At 38.7% G+C, this 22,185-nt stretch overlaps 1 protein-coding gene across 2 annotated transcripts in view; it reads left to right on the top strand.

Moving 5' to 3' along the window:
* Window positions 1–16,181, top strand: part of LOC138173362 (ras-related protein Rab-27B) — a 240,163-nt gene extending 223,982 nt beyond the window's left edge. For both annotated transcript variants that reach the window (XM_069103401.1, XM_069103410.1), the window contains 3 exons: window positions 4,041–4,144; window positions 8,028–8,151; window positions 9,332–16,181. In XM_069103401.1, the coding sequence (XP_068959502.1) occupies window positions 4,041–4,144; window positions 8,028–8,151; window positions 9,332–9,521 (418 nt within the window). In that variant the 3' untranslated portion in view covers window positions 9,522–16,181. The remainder of the gene's footprint in view (window positions 1–4,040; window positions 4,145–8,027; window positions 8,152–9,331) is intronic.
* The last annotated feature ends 6,004 nt before the right edge of the window (window positions 16,182–22,185 follow it).

The following is a 22,185-nucleotide window of genomic DNA, read 5'->3' as shown; positions in this document are numbered from 1 at the left end:
TCCAGCATGTCTACTTTCTTTAAATATTATCACAATTCTCCCTAGTGTCCTGAACAGGAAGAGGTGACATCAGCTGAGCCAAGTTGAGGGGGATGGCACATATACCAGTTTTTGCTGTTGTTAAGTTGTTTTTCAGTCATATCCAGTTCTCCATGACCCCATTTGGGGTTTTCTTGGCAGAGATACTAGAGTAGTTTGCCATTTCCTTTTCCACCCCATTTTCCAGATGAGGAGACTGAGGCAAACAGGGTTGAGTGACTTACTCAGGGTCACCCAGGAAGAGTCTGAGGTGAGACTTGAACTCCCCAAAATGACTTCAGGCCTAGCACCCTATCCACTGTGCCATCTAGCTGCCCCACTGTAGCGGCAAGCACCCCAAGCACGTCCTCAGGGTTTGCTGCTACCACAGGTTCTTGGATCTGCTTTGATAAAGGAAAGCAACTCAAAATGGGTTAACAAGCTTACTTTAATCAGTCAGACATATATCGTTTATCTTGTTCAGGGGAAAAGGTCAGCACCCCGAACTTCAAAGTATACAGGCAGAATTATCAAGACAGAAACAGATCAAGTAGACAGCTTTCCAGACTGTCCAAGCATTACATCCATACCAAATCAACATCTGGCTTTCAACATCTGGGTTTTTCAAAGCCGGGGAGGCCCTGGACAACGGCTTCCCAGAATACAGATCAGAACACTTCTCAAAGTGAGCCCCCCAAAACAAAGCCTCACATCAGGGCTTATATAGCCTTCTCCTGGCTCAGAGAATGTAACAACCTTTTGGACCCACTGGCCAATCAAAAAGTATATTTACTGAAAAACAAGCCTCCCACCCCAGGCTTCAGGTGCACTTTAGCCTAGGGGCAGGGAAGATCTTTAAAATTTACATTCGCCTTATGCCCACATACACTGATAATAGATTAAAACCAGATTATGATGGGCTTTAAATGTCTACCAAAGGAGTGTGTGTCTTATCCTAAAGATGATAGAAAGCCACTGAAACTCCTATAGTGGGAAGCAACATGGCCAGCCTTGTGCTTTAGAAATAGCAATACCCCTTTAGCCGTGTGAAGGATAAATTGGAGAAGGAAAGACTAGAAGCAGAAAAATCCATTAATCAATAAGGAAGCTATTGCAATAGTTCAGGCAGAAAGTGATGGAGGTATGAACTGGGCCGGGGGAGGGGATGAGGTTATGAAGAGGGAGGAGGGGCTGGAAACAAGAGATGTGGAGGCAGAATCAATAGAACTTGACAAGCAATTGGATATGGGAAGTGAGGGAGACAGGACAGTCAACAAATAACTTGAGGCTGTGAGCCTGTGTACCTGCAAGGATGGGGTGGTAGTGCCTTTGGCAGAAATGAGAAAGTTAGCAAAAAAAAAAAGTTTCTTGTGGAGAAGGTATTGAGTGCCTCCTTGGATATATTCCTTTGAAATATTTGCGTCCCCTGTGACAAAGTGCCCTAAACTAAGCAGACACTCAGATACTTGCTTATTCATTGATTTTGATGCAGGGGGGGGGGCAGAGAGTGTTGGCTATTATCCAGTACACTATATAAATGTACAGCTTGTGTTGCTAATACTAGTGTGGAATATGGCCAGTTTGAGTCTTAGAAGGTATGGATTCTAGTGTTGACTCACTCAACTGTCAGCCTTGGGCAAATCACATAGGTCTTTCTTAGGCCTATCACATATTTTCCACATCTGTAAAAAATAAAGGAATTTAACTAGACCAACTTTAAGGCCTGTTTCAGTTCTGAATCTATATTCTATGTAAGATGTAAAAGCTTAGTCAGCAAGGTAAAGGCATATTCTTAGATATTGCCATAAAACCATTCCATAAAAGTGTAAGGATAAAGATTGATTCTTTTTATTTTTTAATGTTCCTTACTTTCCCAGTTCTTATATACATGCATCTGCCCCCTCTTAAATTTTTGAGGTTATAAATGATTCAGTTTTTAAAATGTATTCAAAATACTCATATTTAGGTCTGTAAATGTCAGGAAAAGTGCTGGGATTTTTTTCTCTCTGCTTTTTTCTTAAATTATGAGCTCTTTGCAGTTTTCATCATAGTTATGTTCCCTCTGAAATTATTACTCAAAGAATCTTCATATGTCAGCCTTGTTATCACAGACCACACATTTTTGGATATTATGAAAAAAGAAAAATGCTGTCCCTGCATGAAATTGTGTTTTCTACTTTGGCCTAGCCAAGTGGAAGAGATGTTTCATCTTGTGTCCTCATAACTACTGCTTTAAGACGCAAGGCAGGATGAAAACAGGGGGCAGTCTTAGTTACCATAAGTCATTCTTCTGTTGACAGCTCTTCTGACAATTTTGTATGTGGTATGTTTGTAGGACAGCTAAGCAAGGCCTATTGTGTCACATAATCTACCTGTGTACCACTATAATTTCTATGTGGTTATGTCACTGAAAAATATGTTACCCTGAAAGGAAAAGTCATGTTCTCCAAGTAAATTGAAGGAAAAAAACAAGGCTTCATCTTACTTAGTGATGCAAATCTCTTGGTTATGCTTTCTTTATCCTCATGGAGAGCAATCATACTAGATTCACCACCAACCCCAGCTTCCAACCAATCCAAGTCACTAGGGCAATTCAATCAGTTATTTGGCCGGTCAATAAGTACCTACTCTGTGCCAGGCACTGTGCCTTAACTACCAAAGCAGTGATTGGTGAAAATCACTTAATATAATTTTGCTGGATAGTTCTGACATCCAAGATAGTCTAATCTCAAAGTAAAATTAAATGATTTTGCACCAAGATGGTGGCAAGAAAAAAACAAACAAACCTGTTCCCTCTGTTATCTCTGGCAGAGGGTTTTTCTTTTTTCAATCTATGACAATGGAAATCTTCATTTGCAAATAAAAATCATTCAAATATTTCTCTATTTTCATGCCTTCATGTTAAAATTTAAATTTTTAACTTGCTGTAATAATTTGTTGTTCAAGACTTTGTGTCCTCCACCTTTGTCTTTATGCCCTTTACCTCTCTTTTTCTGTTTTGACAAATAATCTCCCTTCCTTGTTCCAACCGTCTTTGCCTTACAGCTCATGGCCAAATTCTCATTCGTCCATTCTTTCATCCTATCAATCATTCAACGAAGATTTTTATCATCTGGCTACTTTGTGTTATTCTGCTACCACTGTGGAATATGTATATGTATAATATATACACATTTATATGCATATTGTATGTATATGTAATATATGTTTCTACCTCCTTCTTCTTTACAATCTAGTTAGAAGTATAACAAGAATTATTATAACTAGTAAATATTTCCATTTCTATAACACTTTAAGATTTACAACAAGCCTTCACAACTCTATAAAACAACTAAAGTAGTGCAAAGTGTTATTATCCCCATTTTACAGATGAGGAAAGTGAGGCTGAAAGTTTAAGTTACTTGTTTATAGTTGGACAGCCATAAGTATTAGAATTAGAATTCAAACCCAAGTCTCCTGATTTGTAGCTTTCCCCACTAGACTTTGCCACCTCTCACAAGACAAAGGTGCAAGAGACACCTAGTGAATGGTAAGATTTCAAAATAAAGTATCACCAAGCACACAGTAGATGGGTATAGTTAGTATGGAGGTAACCCACAGCAAGGCAGGTAATCAAAATAAAATTTTAACTCATTCTTATAAAGAACTTCAAGGTTCTCCATCTTGATGACAATTCCCTTTATACTTGGAACAATTGCAAACTGGCAGTCTTTCCTTCTGTCCCACCTGTAGTCCTATGGAAATCTCTGCAATGGTAAGTGAAGGACTCTAATTTCAAAAGTGAGAGAAGGCAGGAGGAGCCCTGTGGCAGAGCGGAAGAAGCATCAGTCTTCTAGAAGAGTTCGTGCCAATCTGAACTCTCTGGTAAAATGAACACCTGCCTGGCCTCTCTTGAAGGGTTGTTGGGCAGTAAAGTACTTTCTATAAATTGTTGAAAACTACTTATGTGAGAGCTATTGTTATTGTTGGTTGACTGACAAAATCACTGTTATTAACATTCTTTCACTGTGCTTTCTTGGCAGATTTCGAAGTCTCACCACAGCATTTTTCAGAGATGCCATGGGCTTCTTATTAATGTTTGACCTCACCAGTCAACAGAGCTTCTTAAATGTCAGAAGCTGGATGAGTAAGTCATACCAAGTAGCTTGCCTTGACTACTCTAGAACCTAACTTATGCATCTCCATATTTTACTGGTTTGCCTGGATTTGGCTACATCACTTCGAGAATGCAGATACATTTTCATGGTAGAGTGTTGACTGCCAAGCCCAGTGGCTTTTCTCATACCTCATTCTTTTTTTTTTTTTTTAACTATTACCTTTTCCTGGATCTTCCTCTCTGGGAATTTTTGATGCCACTCTCTCACATTAATCCTATCTGTCTGGTCACTCCTTCTTTGTCCATTTTGTTGGGTCATCCATGGCCTATCTCATAATCATGAGGCTTTGCTCTGGGTTCTTTTGTCTCTACACTCTCAATAACCTTGTAAGTTCCAATGGATTTAATAATTATCTCATACAGATGATCTGCAGATCTATGTATCTGCCTCTAGCCATCAGCTGCCTATTGGACACTTTTAATTGGATATAGTCCTCTCATGTCAACATATCCGAAACATAACTCATTAGCTTTCTCTCACAATTTACCCTCCTTCTGAGCATCTGTTTCAGTCAAGGGTCTCACCATCCTTCCAGGTCCCCCACACTTTGGTGTCATCTTTGATTTCTCACTCTCTCTACCCCATGTATCCAATCCATTACCAAGTCTTGCTCATTCTACCTTTCCAACCTCTCTCATCTCTATAGCCTTCTCTCCACTCAGACCATAACCACTCGAGCTCAGGTCCTGATCACCTCTCAGCTGGGCTATTGAAATAGCTTCCTTATTAGCCTCTTGTATCCAGCTTCCCCCATCTCCCAATCCAACCTCTAGATAGTTACCAAGGTGATATTCCTAAAGCACAGGGCTGACCATGTCACCCCTTTGCTTAAAAACTTCCAGTAGTTTCCAGTGTCCTCTATAACTACATTCATATTCTTTTGTGTTGTTTTAAACTCTGTGTAATCTGGTTCCAGCCTTCCTTTCCAGATTTATTGCATAAGAATATCTCCATGCACTCTTCTCTTAATCCAGGTTGTCTTCCTGTTCTTCACATAGAACACTGTACCTTCTCTGCATGTTCCTATACCCATGCTTAGAATGCTTTCCCTCCTTTACCTCTGCCTCCCAGAATCCTTGACTTCCTGCAAATTCAGCTCAAGCACCACCTTTGTTCTCTACATTAGGCCTTTCCTCATCACTCCATTTTCTTGTCCTTACCCTGTCCCCTATTAATTTGTATTTACTTTGTATTTTCTATTTACTTATATGTGTGCATGTTGTTTTCATAAAAGAATGTAAGCTACTTGAGGGAAGGGAATGTTTCACCTTTGTCTGCCTATGACTAGCACCAAGCAAAATATCAGGTATGCAGTAGATGCTCAGTAAATGCTTGTTGGTTTGATTTGATTGAACCAGGTAGTGATAAATAAAGTTGGATGTGGGTAGGTAACAGTTTAGTCTGGTTAACATCACCATCCCTGGCCATGCAAGATGTTCACCTTTGTGTTGTATTATCTGGCAATGAGACAGTGTTTGTCCTTTTGACCTCTCAGAGAGAAACATTTCTGGCATTGCCATCAAATGTACTTATGAGACTAGTTATCTCATTTGAAAAGCCATTAATTCTACTTCTTTAGTGTGCCCTCAAGTGACTCTTTAAACTAATTGAGTTGGCATCTACAACATGAAGCATGAAGAGGGCTTGGGAGAAAGAATCTGGGTATATACTGGGTGGGAACACTTACACTTGAAATTTACATGTACTCTTTGGTTAATTGGGCATAGGGAAGAGCTCAAGAGATCCCTCCAACTTCATGAGAAGAATCATTACTGGGACACTGTGTGTGTGTGTGTGTGTGTGTGTGTGTGTGTGTAAATGGAGATCTAAGCCTGTTCTATTAGACAGGTGACTAAATGTGAAATTTGTGTGAAAAATGATGATTGCTTGAACTTATTAAGAATTAAAGATAATGGGAAAGGAATAACTTGAGGACTGTATTACACAGAACATTTCATGAGAACAACATTTGATTATCAAGGGTCATGGAAAATTTTTCTTTCTGAAGAATGGGAGAAAAATATTTCCAATGCATTTGAGATGATCAATAAAGAGGTTTTTAGTCCACAAGGTCAGAGCCCTTATACAAAAGTTTGTATGCTTCAGTGGTTAAATATTATTGTCATCATTTCACCATTTTCCTATAAAAACATTTTCTTTTTAAAATAAATTTTATCAATATATTTAATTTTTACATTACCTAAATTTCCTGTGTCCTCTCTTAGAGTCATTCTTTATAACAAAGGATTTTTTTAAGAGAGAAAGAGAAAAAAATTCAGCAAAATTGATCACACATAGAAAAATCTGACATTATATACAATTTCCTACACCCATAAATACTGATATCTGCAAATGAACTGGATGAAGTGTCTCCTCAAATCTCTATTTTGGGGCCAACCTTGGTTTTTATAATTTTGCAACATTGAGTTTTGATTGTCTTACAATTATTGTTCTTCCTATTTACATTATTGTAATTATTGAACATATTGTTTACCTGTCTCTGTTCACTTTGCATCCCTTTCTGCAAGCCTTTCTATGAAAAAGCAGATTTCCAATATGATGGAAGACAGTTGCAATCTACTAAAGATTCTATATTCGATATTGTTCATTAATATGATTGTGACCCAAAGCAAAAAGCAGAAAAGTTGGGCTTTCTTTTTCAGATGTATGATTTGCACTCACTTTGCTTTATTACTCTATTTCTTGTCTCATTTGAAGGCAATTTTCTTGACTTCTAGGATTAGAAAACATGTTAAGATGGTATTCAGTCCACCTTCCTTTAGCACAGTTGGATGTCTCCTGTATTCACAGACTGTGGGAAGAATGTGCATTTTTTTTAAGATCATTAGGTACAATGTTTTAGTAATCCTATTTCTTATCATACCATCTCTAAAGTGAAAGTAGCATTGAGTAGGGGCATGACAGTGGAAATGCAGAAAAACAGACACAAAAGGCATTTGAAGACAAAGGATCTGAGTTCAAATTCTTATCATTTAATATTTTGTGACGTTGGGCAAGTCATTTAAATTTTCAGGGTCTCAGATTTGTGTGGTTCAGTCGTGTCCGACTCTTTGTGACTCCGTGACATATATGAATAATATCCATAAGATTTTCTTGACAAAGATACTGGAGTAGTTGGCCATTTCCTTTTAAAGTGGGTGAAGGCAAATAGAAGTTAAGTGAATTGACCAGGGTCACATAGCTAGTAATTGTCTGAGTCTGGATTTGAACTTAGGTGCTTTTAACTCCAGGAGTCCACTGAGTCCACTATCCACTGAGTCACCTAGTAAGTAGCCTTTTACCAGTGGCTCATCTGTAAAATGATGAGGTTAGATGTAATGTCCTTCAAGGTCCTTCTCAGCTCTAAATTTCCTAATATTCTAATATCGATCTACAATATACTATACCCATTGCCTTCACTTGTGTGCCCTTGAGCAAAACTATTCTAAAGTTGAGGTCCATTCATTGTAGCTTATCTACTTATTTTTCCTCTGACTTTAGAATAGAACCATAGTTTTTGAGCTCAGAGGTTTAACCTGTTCATGTACACACACAGACACACACAGAGTTAGTTCTGTTTCTATCGATAGTTGGCCATAGTCCTGCTTTCACAGTATTTTTCAGGTAGCCTCATACTTACCTGTTCTTTCCATTATAAGCATAGAGGAAAATAAACATAGGGATAAGCTTGTGTGTGTGTGTTCATGTATGTGAGTGTACATGTTCATGTGTGTATATGTGTGCTTCCTCATGCATTTATGTATGTTGGAGGCTATTATTTTGATTAAGCATCTGAAGAATGAGCAGTCACATGTAACCAATGTCGTTAATTTGCCCTGCTTTCTTTCCAAGGCCAACTGCAAGCTAATGCATATTGTGAAAATCCAGATGTAGTACTAATTGGCAACAAGGCAGATCTTTCAGACCAGAGGGAAGTAAATGAACGGCAAGCTCGAGATCTTGCAGATAAATATGGGTAAGTTAGTTCTTGCAAAAATTCATCCCATGTTACTGGCTGCAGCATGAGAACCTAGACTAGAGTAGGGCTTTCCACAGGACCCTGACACATGAATCAATACTCAGCAGTGGGCCAGATGAAGAGGGACCCTGCATGATTGTAAGACTTCTGGAGGAGCTCCGGGGAACAGACACTTGAGAGTCAGCCCCAGCCCTCCCCTGACTCAGCTTATTCTCCAATATCTAAGAAACCTTCTTGTGGTATTGGGGTTTTGTTTGATGGGTGGGTTTGAAGTGTGGTTGACAATGAAAGACTATAGGAGGAAAACTCGGGGAATCCAGGTAGCTTCATACCTCCCCCATCTCAAAGCTTCCTAGAACAGATAAGATTCAATAAGCTCTGCATTGGGGATGATTTTACTTCAGTTTGAATCTTGTATCGGACACTGGGACAAGTTAATACCCTCCTTTTCCTCATCTGTAAAATGAAAGGGCTGAACTAGGTGATCTCCGATACGGCTGGGTGGTGTGGGGGGCAAAGGGTTGGACTTGGAGTCAGGAAGACCCGAGTTCAAACCTTGCCACGAACAGTAGCAATATGACGTGCGGCAAGTCACTTAACATGTTTGCCTCAGCTTCCTTAATTGTAAAATGGGGTTAATAATAGCACTACCTCATAGGACTAATTATGACGACCAAATGAGATGAAATATGTAAAAGTACTTGCAAACCTTGATGTGCTACATGAAAGTTAGTTATTAGCTCTTGCCTACAGTTTTATAGCATAGTTTGTTTTGTTAAAAAAAAAAAAAAAAAGACTCGTGATTGTTGTGGTCCTTTTCTCTTCCTGTGGGAGACCAGGGTGATATTTCCCAATCCACCAGGCAAGGAGATCTATCAGTATTTAATTTTTAACTTTTTCTGAGTCTTTTTTTTTTTTTTTAAAGCAATTGGGGTTAAGTAACTTGCTCAAGGTTACACGGCCAGGTGTTTCTGGGTGGGTGCTAAGTGTCTGAGCCCAGGATTCGATCCAGGTCATCCTGACTCTGGGGCTGGTGCTCTTATTCGCTGTGCTACCTGGCCGCCCCGTTTTTCTGAGTCTTTTAAAAACATTATATGGCTTTGTTCTACGTGTTGGCAGCTTATGATGACTTTTCCCCCTCTCATGAGTAATTGTTATCTGCTATTGTCACTGACAGCATACCCTATTTTGAAACAAGTGCAGCAACAGGGCAAAACGTCGAGAAACCTGTGGACACGCTCCTGGACTTAATCATGAAGCGCATGGAACAGTGCGTGGAGAAGTCACAAGTCCCTGATGCGGCCAATGGAGGGAATTCAGGGAAGCTTGATGGCGAGAAACCAGCCGAAAAAAGATGTGCTTGCTAGACTTCACCTTCTTAAACTGAGAATCGAGAGCCTCGCCCAAACAGTTGATCAGAAAACGTTTGACAAGCCACATGACTGATGAGTGAGCCTTGCACAGATACATTTTCTTTTCTTTTCTTCCAGATCATGAATTTGTAAACACCACTGTGATCATCAGTATTCAGTGGGACTGAACTATGAGCTTTAATGCCCCACAGTTCTGAGGCTGAGCTTTAATGCCCGACGGTTCTGAGGCTGAGCTTTTCCAACATAATCTCTCCATCAGGGACATTCGGTCGATTTTTTGGTTGTTGTTCTATGTTTTTTTTTTTTTAATTTTACAGAAGCATTGAAATCCTCTAATGGGTAAATCCAAAGTGTTAGGGAGCCTAAAATCAGAAAGAAAGGAGATCACTCGCTGTCGATGGGTGGGGGGAGAGAGGGATAATGAATTGATTACTGAGGAAAAGTGCCAAAAGGGCGTTTCTTAGATTGTCCCACACTTTTTGGGTTTGCATTGGTAATAATGCATTAACTGCAGAAAAACTCCAAGTGAAGAATTCTCAAGGGCTCGTTAACTTATATAGCTTATTATAGGTATTCAGAACGTAATGGGCCCTGCTAAATGACTGATAAGGTGATGGGGGGTGAATATCTAACTTTTGATTAAATCCAGGGAATTGTGTGATCATGTCATTTCTGTGCTCTCGGTAAATGGCAAGTAGATGATAACTGGACTAGATAGAGTGACATATAGACAAAACAAGCAACCCAAAGAAGGGCATGGAAGGCTGACATTAGCCAGTACTGATAGAATATGTATGAGGGACAGCTTTCTGTGAGAGCCCTTGAGCCAGGCTTCATGCATGTCGCGGTTGAAGTTGATGTTGCCATTGGGGGTGATAATGAGAATTCCAGGGGCTTCCATTTCCAGTGAGAGGTCAAGAGGCAGCATAGTGTTCACTCAGCGACACATTTTACTTTTTCCACTAAATGTCACCTGGACACATGGAGTTTCTTCTTCTTGAAATGTTATAATTAAATCTCTTTCAAAGCAGTCATCCATAAGACTACTGGGCTTTTCATTTCTTTGTAGGATGAACCTCAGTGAAATATTTTGTTTTGTTTTCTTTCAAAGTAAAAAGTGATCATTAATTGTAGAGAATTGGGAAAGTCATAGACATCCTGAGCCATACTTTTCTTCCACTTGATTCTTTTTATCAAAAATGCCATTCCAATTCCATTGATCCAGAACTACTGAAAAACAAAGGGTATTTGCTTGGGTTCCCTCTGAATCTGCAGATCTTTAGGAAGGCTTATGAAGATCATATCATGATATGGTTCAATACTTATTTTTAACCCATGCTTTTATTTTTACCTATTTCAAGGAAAATGCAAAGTATGGAGACACATTTGGAGAAGGGAGAATGAAACTTGTTTAAGTAAGTTCATCCCAACAGTGTGTTTCACATAGACTAGTTTATATCCTTATGCTTAAGCTATTATCAGATTTACTCCACAGTAATGATATTATAAGGTATTGATAAATAAACATTTAAAACTTTCCCATGGAACCTCATTCTTTATACAATATTCTAGTCACTCTTAACTATGAATGAGGTGTCTCATGAATATATCCCTTTATTTAATAGAGATAAAGATCCTTAATTTCTTTTCTCTTTCCTTCAAAGTAGATACTTTTTGAAAAGGATTTCTCATTCCTACTGCTCATATGACACGTGAGCAAATAAAGACCCCTTAAGAGCTATCTATGTAATTTTGCCACCTTATCCTATCTTTCCTAAGCCCATCATTCATTTCCTCCAGGATTTCACCTCTATCACTGCTATTTCTGACTTCCAAGAGAACATTTGTCTTCCTGTCCCTAGGGTGGAACAAGATCAGGAGGAAGCCATGTAAGGATTAATTTGGGGACGAAATGCCGCTTTGCATTCCCACCTGCTCTCAGCTTCTCCCGCTCCTTACCAGACTGTCACAGCAGTGCCTAACTTTTGAAACTCATTGTCATGTTTTTTCTTTGGGTGAGTCTGCCCCATAACATTTTGTATTTTTCTGAAGACCCGGCCAAGATGGAGAAAACCCATTAGCTAACATCTAAGACCACAGAGGCGGGAAAAAAAGCTAATGATTATCCTCTTCATTTAATCAAACAAAAACATAGTCTTCCCCATCCCATTAACAGTGTCTTCTCTGGCCCTTCCCATTTCCTTCTATCTTTTATGCCTGAAATCTCCAGTTTTTATACTTTTTGCCCCTGCATTACGCTGATGAAGAATTGTTAGTTTTTATAAGGTCCAAAAAGACAGTGCATGCAATTAGACTTGATTTTGTGTCTATTTTTATTCATAGTCCTCATACAGTCACTTAAGTTTGGGGGCGGGGTCTTTGTGCCAAAGAACTATTCTCTGATAACTGGGGGATGAAGTAAAGGATCAGCATACCAACAAAGCTATTGGACCCAAACTTGAGGTGGGAGGTGGGAGGAGGGGGTAGGGACATGGGCAGATGGTTGTGGTGTGGGCAGTCTTTGGAAAGGGTCAAACTGTGATGAATAAATTTAAACTATAGTCTCACTTCCTGTTTGTAACATCCTCTGTGGCACACACACACACACACACACACACACACAGAAACATACACACAACACAACACAACACACAGTCTGGGTGCTCTTCTAATTGCCAATTTTGTCCCTTCAAGATAAAAATCCAGCCTCCTTCTTCACATTATTTTGGCACCAATGGATGATAAACTTTTTTTCCTATAGAGACACTATTTTGAAGAATTTAGATGACTCTAAGGAAACATAAAGCTTGTGTTTGAGCAAAAATAAACCAACATGGAATTCCTACCCTGCTTTAAAATCTTGGCCAGTCAGTGTTTCTTAGTCACCAAGGCAATGTTTTTTTTTTGTTTGTTTTTCCTTCAATGCCTTTTATTAGATTATATTGTATTGTTGGAATTGTTCAAAATGTACGTGAAACTCTTTTTCCAGTGTAGAAATCATCTCAGTGAGGAATTTGCACTGGTTGAATGTTTACATTGCTCTTACCTGGTGCCTCAGATACCTCTGTGACCAAAATCGGCTTCAGCCACATGGTACATTTGTGGTAATATTGTATTACTTGGCAACCTCTCTTGGACTTTCTTACAGGGTTATAGAACTCTTGACAATAACTCCAACTGAAGTCCACCTGCCCCAAATCCAGGTTGCTGAAATTGCCTATCTTTATTTCTTTGCTAACAGAGTTCCCATCAGTCAAATGTGTTTACCATAATTAAAGTTCAGGATTATCCATCAAATGTAAGCCCTTTTGTGAAAATGAGTTGAACAGAGTTGGATTACAAATTCTTTTTTTTCCTGATTAGGGATGGTAACTGTTGTGGATTGCCAGTCAGAAAGCTTTCCTTACCATGCAGGGATCTGGGTAGTCAGTCTCCAAACAAAACTATTTGGAGGACTTTGCAGACACTCAGCAACCTAAATTAAATCAGCCTGCTTTCATGCCATGGTAGAGTATGGGCTATCCCACTGCCAAAATAAATAAACAAACAAATAAAAATAAAGATCAGTGTTTTAAAAAATGTTTGAGCAAGGACATTAACTCTGAATAAATTCATCACAACCTGACCAGAAGGGCTATCTTAGTTGAATTTCTGCGTTTTCCTAACTATGCTTTCACCATCCAACCAAGTTCCTTGTCTTGTATTGTCAGAGTATCCATTTGAAATGCTTTGGGTGAGGTTTGGGATAACCATTCCTTAGGGAGAATTCTAATTTTTGGTCTTTCCAAGGGGGAAGAAAAGTAAGTCGTGAAGAAGGACTTGGTATTTTCCTGTGAATCAAAGAGTATTTTAAAATTCTGAATAAAGTTGATTTGAAAACTTAGCCAAAAGTCTCTCTACACTTGAAATTCCCGTGTATTTGAAGAGACCCAATTTACCTGGTCAGGTCTTGAAATATGTTGTCATTAAAAAAAAATAAGTTCCACCCCCAGAAATTCATAAGACAGAATTATGTAACAAGTGTTTCATTTAACCAGTGATCAGAAAGCATGGGCTCTGCTCCCCAGCATGCCGTGTGACCATGAAGGACAGCTAACATCTCTTTGTTTCTATTTACTTTAGCAAGGCTCCCCCTTGCTCCTTATGTATCTCACATAGAAGGTATGAGATCTAAGACATATCATATCCATAAAGTATTTCCGAGAGAGAGATGTGGTATAAAACTCAAGCTACAAATGCATTAAGCATTTCATATCCCTGATCTAGGGAGAAACTTTGTTCCCTTGACCCAGGAGGATTGGATTGTTGAATTTATCCATCAAGAAAATGACTCTTCACTTCTAACTACCAGTGTTCTTTACACTATTAATAGAGTCAAACATCTTTTAAAATCTAGACTGTATATTTCAGTAAAACTGTTCCATTTTCAAAGAAATCTACAATACCTAAAGAGATCATTTAGTAATATATCAAGAATTTTACTTTCTTCTTGAATTTTTTAAAAGATGATTTGAGCATACTTGAGGCAGGGGAAGGAAATAATGCTGAGGTGTGGTTTGAACATTGGGTCCTAGATGGAGGGTAGTGTTTGCTGAGTTGAAAGGTACCAAGATGTTTGATGAAGCCATGAAAACAATGATCTGGTATGACAGCCTGAAGAGAGATGTTAGCTGAGCAACTAACATCTTACTGCCTTAGGATTCCTTTTTGGATACCAAAAGACAAATAAAATTGAGATTATATTTGTGTGGCCAGAGATGAGTAAAGAAACATTTTGTTCAAGCACATGTGTTGAGGGGGTAAAAAGAGCTATGTTTAAAGAATTGATTCTATGTAGAATAAGAGACGTTGGCAGGGAGCTATTTTATAACAGATATATGGAAAATATCTATCAAATACTTTTCTCCCCCAGATAATTATTTAATGCAGGGCATGGGAGTGGGGAGGGGTCAGATGTACAAACAAAAGAGCTATTTCAGTACTGGGTTTGCAGTTTGCTATATTTGGAGAATATTTCCTTTATTCTATGTGAATGAGGTTTTTCTTTTCAATAATGTACTTGAGGGACTTGAGGAATAGCATCCCAAAGACCTTTTTCAATGAAGTTCATGTTCAAAGCTGAGGATATTTTTCCACTTTCCCATTTCAAGAAAAGATCATAAAACTCAATTTTGTAGCTGTGAGACTGAATAACAGAATGAATCTAACAATGACATTTTAGAAGAAATTTCCAAAGAAGTTACATTTTGGTACAGTCTCTTAAATTTTGCTTCTCAGGAAGAATAGTTCAGTGGAAAAGGGATTAGATAAGTTGGAGACTTTCCCTGCCACTAACTTGCTGGTCATTTGGCAAGTCACAACTCTGGAGGCCTGTTTCCTTAATTACAAAATGATTAGATGACCTCTAAGGGCTAGTCTAGCTCTCGATGTCTCCACTTCCCTTCACACAGCTAAAGGATATTCCACCATCCCCATGTATTCTAATGTCCCAGGAATAGACTGAACATGAACTGAGGCTTCTGTTCTTAATGATTGCTTTATTTTATTTTATAGAGTGGCTGTTGTCCTTATTAATTGCTGTTAGCCAAGGCAAAAAGCTGCTTATCAGGTTAGCAAAACAATGTGTTTAAACTTCCTCTTCAGTTATGCTATAGGCTGTTTTTAAAAGGCTGTTTTGCATGCTAAGGACAATCCAGGCCACCTCTGCTGTGGCTGTGTACATGTACCTGTGACTTCACAGGTGTAGGGAACTTCCAGGGTAGAAATTCCCTCCACCAACGTCGATCATCAAATGTTTGCAATTTAGAGTTACTTAGGGCATTTGGACTTTAAGATACCCAGTGTTAACTGGGTCACACAGCCAGTATGTGTCAGAAGTGAGACTTGGACCCAAGTCTTCCAGCCTCTGAGGTGGCAAAGGACAATAAATAGCCATCAGTTCAACCATTAATGTGTGAGAAGTGGCCAGATAAAGAAAACAAAATCACTTGAACGGAAACTTTAATACTTGTGGAGAGACTACCAACCTTGGGCCTCCTCATTTGATCTGTGTATACTTTTTTTCAAGTACAGCAAAATAAGAGATGAGTTCTCCTTTGTCTCTTATTTCCTTGTGTACTTCCTTTGAGGCTGCCAATTTCTTACCTTAAAAGCGTATGCCAATGTGGTGAAACTCCTCACTGTATAATAGGGCTTTTTTGTGAACATATCCATGTAAGAGATGATGGCTGTATCTGAAATTATTTATGGAAACTAATGTGTCCTACTCTAATCATGTTTTAAAGATAACCATCGTTTTGACTATAACAGTCAAGTGTTTTGCTGTTTCCCAAATTTACTCTTAGATAACGTTTTCCTTAATGTTATCTTGTGTAGTTTTCCTGTTTTATGTCAGTCTTCACAGGTCCATAGATGTTTTGTTTTAGTACTATGAATGTAATTTAAACTTTTAACATGGTATTTTCTCTCTATATGCCCCTCAGTAGACTGTGGTGCCTGACACTGCTATGTTATCACTTTATTGTACCAAAGTTCCTATGGCTTGAAAAAAATTGTCCAATGAATCACTGGTGTCTGGGTTTGAATAATATGGTCAAGGAGTGTATCCTGTGATTGTTTCTGCACTTTTCAAATAAAAATGCATTTTTACCAGTTGCGTTCAGTCCCTTGAAAAGTGTATCCCAGTGTTTAAGTTTGAAATTCACGAGAGGGATAAGGGGGTTAATAAGGAAAGACAGAAATGCAACTTCTTCCCATTAGTGATGGGACCTTCTTGGGACCTGCCAAACTCCTGCCTTCTCATCATCTATATGATCTTATTATTCATGAAAAAAATCTATCAACAAGCATATATTAAATACTATGCGCAGGGTACTATGTTAAGTACCAGTGATCCCTCTCCTCCCCGTAGAAAAAGGAAATATTAAAAGAAAACAGGTCCCTTTGAGGTGTTTATATTCTAATTACACAACATTCAAACACACACACACACACACACACACACACACACACCTGATCATACAGAAGAGATACAAAATACATTTAGAGGGAAGGAAAAACCTTTTGCATTAAGATAGCCATTGACCTGAGTCTTGAAAGAAGCCTGACTGGGATTCAGTGAGGTGGGAGAGAATTCCAGGCATGAGGAATGGCCATGCAAAGGCAAGGAGATGGGAATGCAATATAGGTATGAGAAACAGCAAACAGCCTGGAGTGGTATGACTGGCCTTGAGAGTGTAAAGGAGTAAAGACTGGAAAAATAAGAAAGGGACCAGAGTATGAAGAGCTTTAAAGCCAAACAGAGGAATTCACTATTTGATTATAGGGATGGTTAGGAACCCCTGGAGTTTATTTAGCTGGGGAGGGGTGCTTGACGTTGTCAAGACCTGGAACTTTATGGAAATCACTTTAGCAACTGTATGAAAGATGAACTAGAATAAAGAAAGACTTGGCAGGGAGACCAATGAAGAAATTAAAGGGAGTAGTCTAGTCTTAAAGTATGGACTTTGCTAGAAACTTTGTTCCACATTTTAAAAATTGCTTATGATTGCAGTGCTCACTTGTAAATGCTTCAGTGTCCCAAAATTAATAAGGTACAATTAACCAAACGAATAATGAATTTTCATTCTCAAATGGTACCATTTTCCAAAGGGGTTAATGATAGAGGCTGCAGTATGGTTTGTTTGATATAGATATACACACACATTCACACAAAAATGTGCACATAAACCCATATGTATATACATATATGAAATCTGTATGTACATATAATGTATAGGTATTCACACACATTTACATATCATATACATGCTCGTGTATATATAGACACACCAACATATATGGTATCATTGGAATATATCGGTGTGTATCTAATACAGAAGTCTATATGTAATCCAGTGGCATGGTAGATAGAGCACCAGGCCTGGAGTCAGAAGGCCTTAGTTCAAATCTGGCCTCAGATATTTCCTAGCTGTGTGACCCTGGGCAAGTCACTTAACTCTCCCTCAGTTTCTTCATCTGAAAATGAGCTGGAGAAAGAAAAGGCAAACCACTCTAGTATCCTTGTTAAGAAAACTTCAAATGGAGTCATGAGGAGTCAGATAAAATGAAATAAGTGAACAACAACAAATATGATATATGGTATATATTAGTGTTTATATATGTGTATACACACATACATATTGTGTGTGTGCAAACAGACTGTTCTTCATTACCAGGGACATGTATTTTCTCCCCTGGTTCCATCTTAAAAAATGCAAGATAAGTCATTGCAGTGCTGGCTGCCCGAAATAGTCACAAATGTGCCCCGTGTTGAGAAAGGAAATAGGGCACCCTGACATTAAAACTCTGCCCATAAACAACAGGTGCTGTATTTCACCACTGTATGCATGGGTTATTAAACTCACAGGTCCTTTGATTGAGGGTATTGTTATTTCTGGCATTCTCACGGAGAAAATTTCCTCAGCTATAAAATGTGAGGGTCAAGCTAAATGATCTCTAAAATCCTTTCCTTCTAAATCTATGATTCTGTAAATTGAAAGTGTGAGGACAGATGTCAAAAGGTTAAAAAAGATAATTGAATATATCCGTCAATAAACAAAGAAGGAAAATGGTAGAGTTCATAGAGAGATATACGCACTCTTTTATAATAGTCGTGTGTGGCTAAATCTGGTTTCTGGTGGCTTTAAATCATAGCTTAGTTGTATACAGCCCAAGAAATCAAAAGTGACCATAGCACACCTGAAAGCAGGTCTGGCTGTAGTCAGAAATGCTTTGTGGTCCAGACTTTGGTAAAGATGGGTTTAACCCTCTTAAATGTGGCACATCTTTAGATTACTCCACAGGTCCAGAAATGGAGGGTGCATGGGGCAAATTTATGCAAATTGTGCCCATTTTTCAGTATATCTGCAGAGAATTTTACCTTTTAATCTATAGATTTAGGTGAAGTCAAACAGAACTATTAAGTAGACTAATATTATTGACAGTTGCATGCTTCCTATATACATAACCCTGGTGCCCTTCTCCCACCTTGGTACAATGACAAACCCAGGTCCTCTCCCCCAACTGAGGCAGCTAAGTGGGGCAGTAAATAGAATGCTTGATTTGGATCCAGGAAGACCTGGGTTCTAATCCCATCCCTGACACTTGGTAGCTAAGTGACCCTGGGCAAGTCACTTAACCTGTTTGCTTCAATTTCCATATCTGCAAAATGGGGAGGAAAACAGCACCTACTTCTCAGAGTTATTGTGAGGATTAACTGAGATAAGACTTGTAAAATGTTAATAACATTTGCCAACATTTAAGTGCTATATAAATGCTAGTTATTGCAGGTGAGGGGGCAGCAGCAAATGGTTGCAAATCTATTCTTTCATTCACATAGAAACTTTCAGTATGGAAACTGCCTCTGCCAATGCAACTCTGCCTCTGCAACTATTTATTTATTTTTAAATAATATTTTCCCAAAATTACATGGAAGAATAATTTAAAACACTTTTTAAATTTTGAGTTCCAAATTTATAGTAATAATTTTATAGTAAGCAATTTGATATAGGTTATATATGTACCATCATGTAAAATATTTTCATTAACCATTTTGTGCAAGGATGGAAGGAAACAAGGAAGGAAGGAAGGGAGGAGGGAGGGAGGAATGAGGGAGGGAAGGAGAAAGGGAGGAAGAGAGTGAGGAATGAGGGAGTGAAGGAGGAAGGAGAGAAGGGAGGGAGGGAGGGAGGAAGGAAGGAAGGAAGGAAGGAAGGAAGGAAGGAAGGAAGGAAGGAAGGAAGGAAGGAAGGAAGGAAGGAAGGAAGGTTAGTACTATGTTTCAGTCTGTGTTTAGGCAACATCAGTTCTTTATCTGGTGGCAGATAGCATTTTTCATCAGGAGTCTTTTGGGATTGTCTTGGATCACTACATTGCTGAATTTACCACTATTTAGACATGTATAGTCTTATCCTGGAACATTGAGAGATTAGCTTATTTGTCCAGGGTCACTCAGGCTGAGTCAGGGGTGACACTTGAACACAGGTCTTTAGAGATCTGCTCCTTACCCACTATTGTACACTGCTTCTCTTTTCAAAGAACAGTTAACTTCAGGATGAGCAAGAGAAACGAGATACATGGAAGCTGATTCATCTATCTCCCTCAAACCTTCCACCACCACCTCATCCATAAAATCAGGGAACCATGCCAAAGCTAGGTGTCTATACTTTCAAGTCACCTCCTCTTCTCAGGGTGTGTGAACGACTGGCACCAGGCTCGACAGTTTGTACACAAAAGTCAAAGGGGAATGCTAACAGCTAAAACCAACTCACCTGGGGCTCAACTCTCCTTCTGCATGGAAGGCTGAATTCAGGAGACTTCAGCAAAGTCATTTTGGGCTATCTCCACTTCCTAAAAGATACCCAGAGGCAAGTTCTGCCCAACTACAAAAAGCCAGTGAGGGAAGCAAAAAGGATATGACTCAGAACAACTCTCAAAGCTTGAGATATGAATGATACAAAAAAAAAACACCAAATAAAACACCAAAATACTGGTTTAGAAAGCTCAGGAGCATGAGATCTTAATATTAAACCTTCCAGTCAATAGAAATCAAATGCTTCAAAGAAGCTAACTAAAGTGGAGCAAAAATGTAACCACACTATTTTAATTCAAGGTATATCAGGAAATAATTTAAATTACTTAAGAATAAATATATAAGGGCCTCTTCACCCCTCTAATTAACAGAGTTTAAAAGCCATCTCCATGTTAGCTCCCCATTTTTATTTGCCTGCTGAATCCTTATCCTCCCACTTCTCCAGCAAATGCTCTCATCGGACTAAGAAAAGGGTCAACCCTAAGGGTTGATGTTAACCCTAACTTTGATTTTTAGGATTTCCCTTTGGCCAACATTTTATAATCCGGAACCAAACTGGGAGAAGAGATGGGGAAACTCCTTTTCTAGAGAGAAAGTGATATACTGAATACATAAGAAGTCAATGAAGTTTTCTTGTCAGACATGATGCTACTAATAAAAAGTTTGTGAAATGCCTTGTACACATCATTTCATTTGAACTTCACAATATCCCTGGGAGATAGGTTCTCGTTCTCTCCCTCTCTCCCCAACCCTCTCTCTCTCAACTATCACCATCTTCAAAGGTAGAAATTAAAGTGGAGTAAGGCTAAATTCCTTATCCCAGGTCGCATAGCTGCCAAAGTACCCTAGACAGGATTCAAACTCACGTCTTCCTTAGTCTAAGGCCAATGCTCTATCTCAAGACCACTAAATAAAGCTGCCTTTTTCCCCTAGTATTTGGGGAGGAAAGAAGAAAGCATATGATTTCTGACCTACCCTAGTAAATTCAGACTCTGTTCCACTATAATCTAATTTTACTTTATTTAGTACCTCCTCATGACTTATTATTGTCACATCAAACATCTTTGTCCCATATTTTATACAATGTTTAAAAAAAAGAAAAAAGCTATTTTGGATTTGGATGGAGACATAGTATCTTTTTACTGTCCAAATTTAGAAAACAGAGATGCTAAGTGGCCCTTAGCATACAGAGCCAGCTGGGGTTTTTTCTAATCCTGAGTAACTTCCCAATAACTCCTCATGCTTCCACATGGCTGCCTTAATTCTGAATTTGGAAGCCTGAAGATGGGGAGAGATGAATTTCAAAGTGAAGGAATATCATGGACTTGAGAAGCACTGGCATTCACACTCAAACTCTAAACTGAAAAGATATAGAAGATAAATTTATTTGTTCAAGAGCACCGCTAAGGAGAAAATATTTAGAGAAATGTGAACAGTTTTGCTCAGTGCATATCATTCCTTAATCCTGTAATCAACTTTTATTTTTCTTTTGGAGGGGGGAAGGCAAAGCAACTGGGGTTAAGTGACTTGCCCAAGATCACACAAATAATTAAGTGTCAAGTGTCTGGCTCTAAATTTGAACTCAGGTCCTCCTGACTCCAGGGCCAGTGCTTTATTTACTGAACCACCTAGCTGCCCTGTGTAATCAGCTTTTAAATAAAAAAATCTCTGCATTACTCTCATGAATAAAAATATCACTGCAACATAAAAATGCAGGAGAAAAGTTATATCAAGAGACAAAGTAAAGAAAGTACATAAGAGTGTATGCATGCATATTGTCATTGTGAATTGTGCAAGTCAAGGCACCATGCTCTTGATATCCTTGGCCCTCTTTAAGAAGGACAAACAACAGTGTCTGCACACATAAACACACAATGCATAAACACATACATGTATATCTTGTTTTATAGAATATCATATTGCCTATTACAAATAGCTATAAATTGTGGCACCATCACGCACAGAGTGCCAGTCCTGGAGTCAGGAAGACACATCTTTCCGAGTTCAAATCTCCTAGCTGTGGGACTCTGGGCAGTTCTATTAACCCTATCGACCTCAGATTCCTCATCTGTAAAATGAACTGGATAAGGAAATGGAAAACCATTCCAGTATCTTTGCCAAGAAAACCCCAAATGGAGTCACAGAGAGTTAGAAATGACTGAACAAAGAATCTATAAATTAGTTTAACATGATGCCAGTTTTTAAGTTGAAACATTTCTTACAATTCTCGTGATTACAGTTCTCATTGCTGTAGGCAGAAAACTTGCTTCAGGCAGGAAGGGAGAAGTTAAGTGCCACCTCTAAATC

The sequence above is a fragment of the Petaurus breviceps genome, unplaced genomic scaffold, assembly GCF_028583685.1.
Source record: "Petaurus breviceps papuanus isolate PSGF00001 unplaced genomic scaffold, PetGlider_PUasm1.0 129, whole genome shotgun sequence".
In the NCBI taxonomy this organism is placed as follows: domain Eukaryota; kingdom Metazoa; phylum Chordata; class Mammalia; order Diprotodontia; family Petauridae; genus Petaurus; species Petaurus breviceps.
The sequence above is the reverse complement of the archived record's forward strand: the minus strand, read 5'-3'. Positions and strand labels throughout refer to the sequence as shown.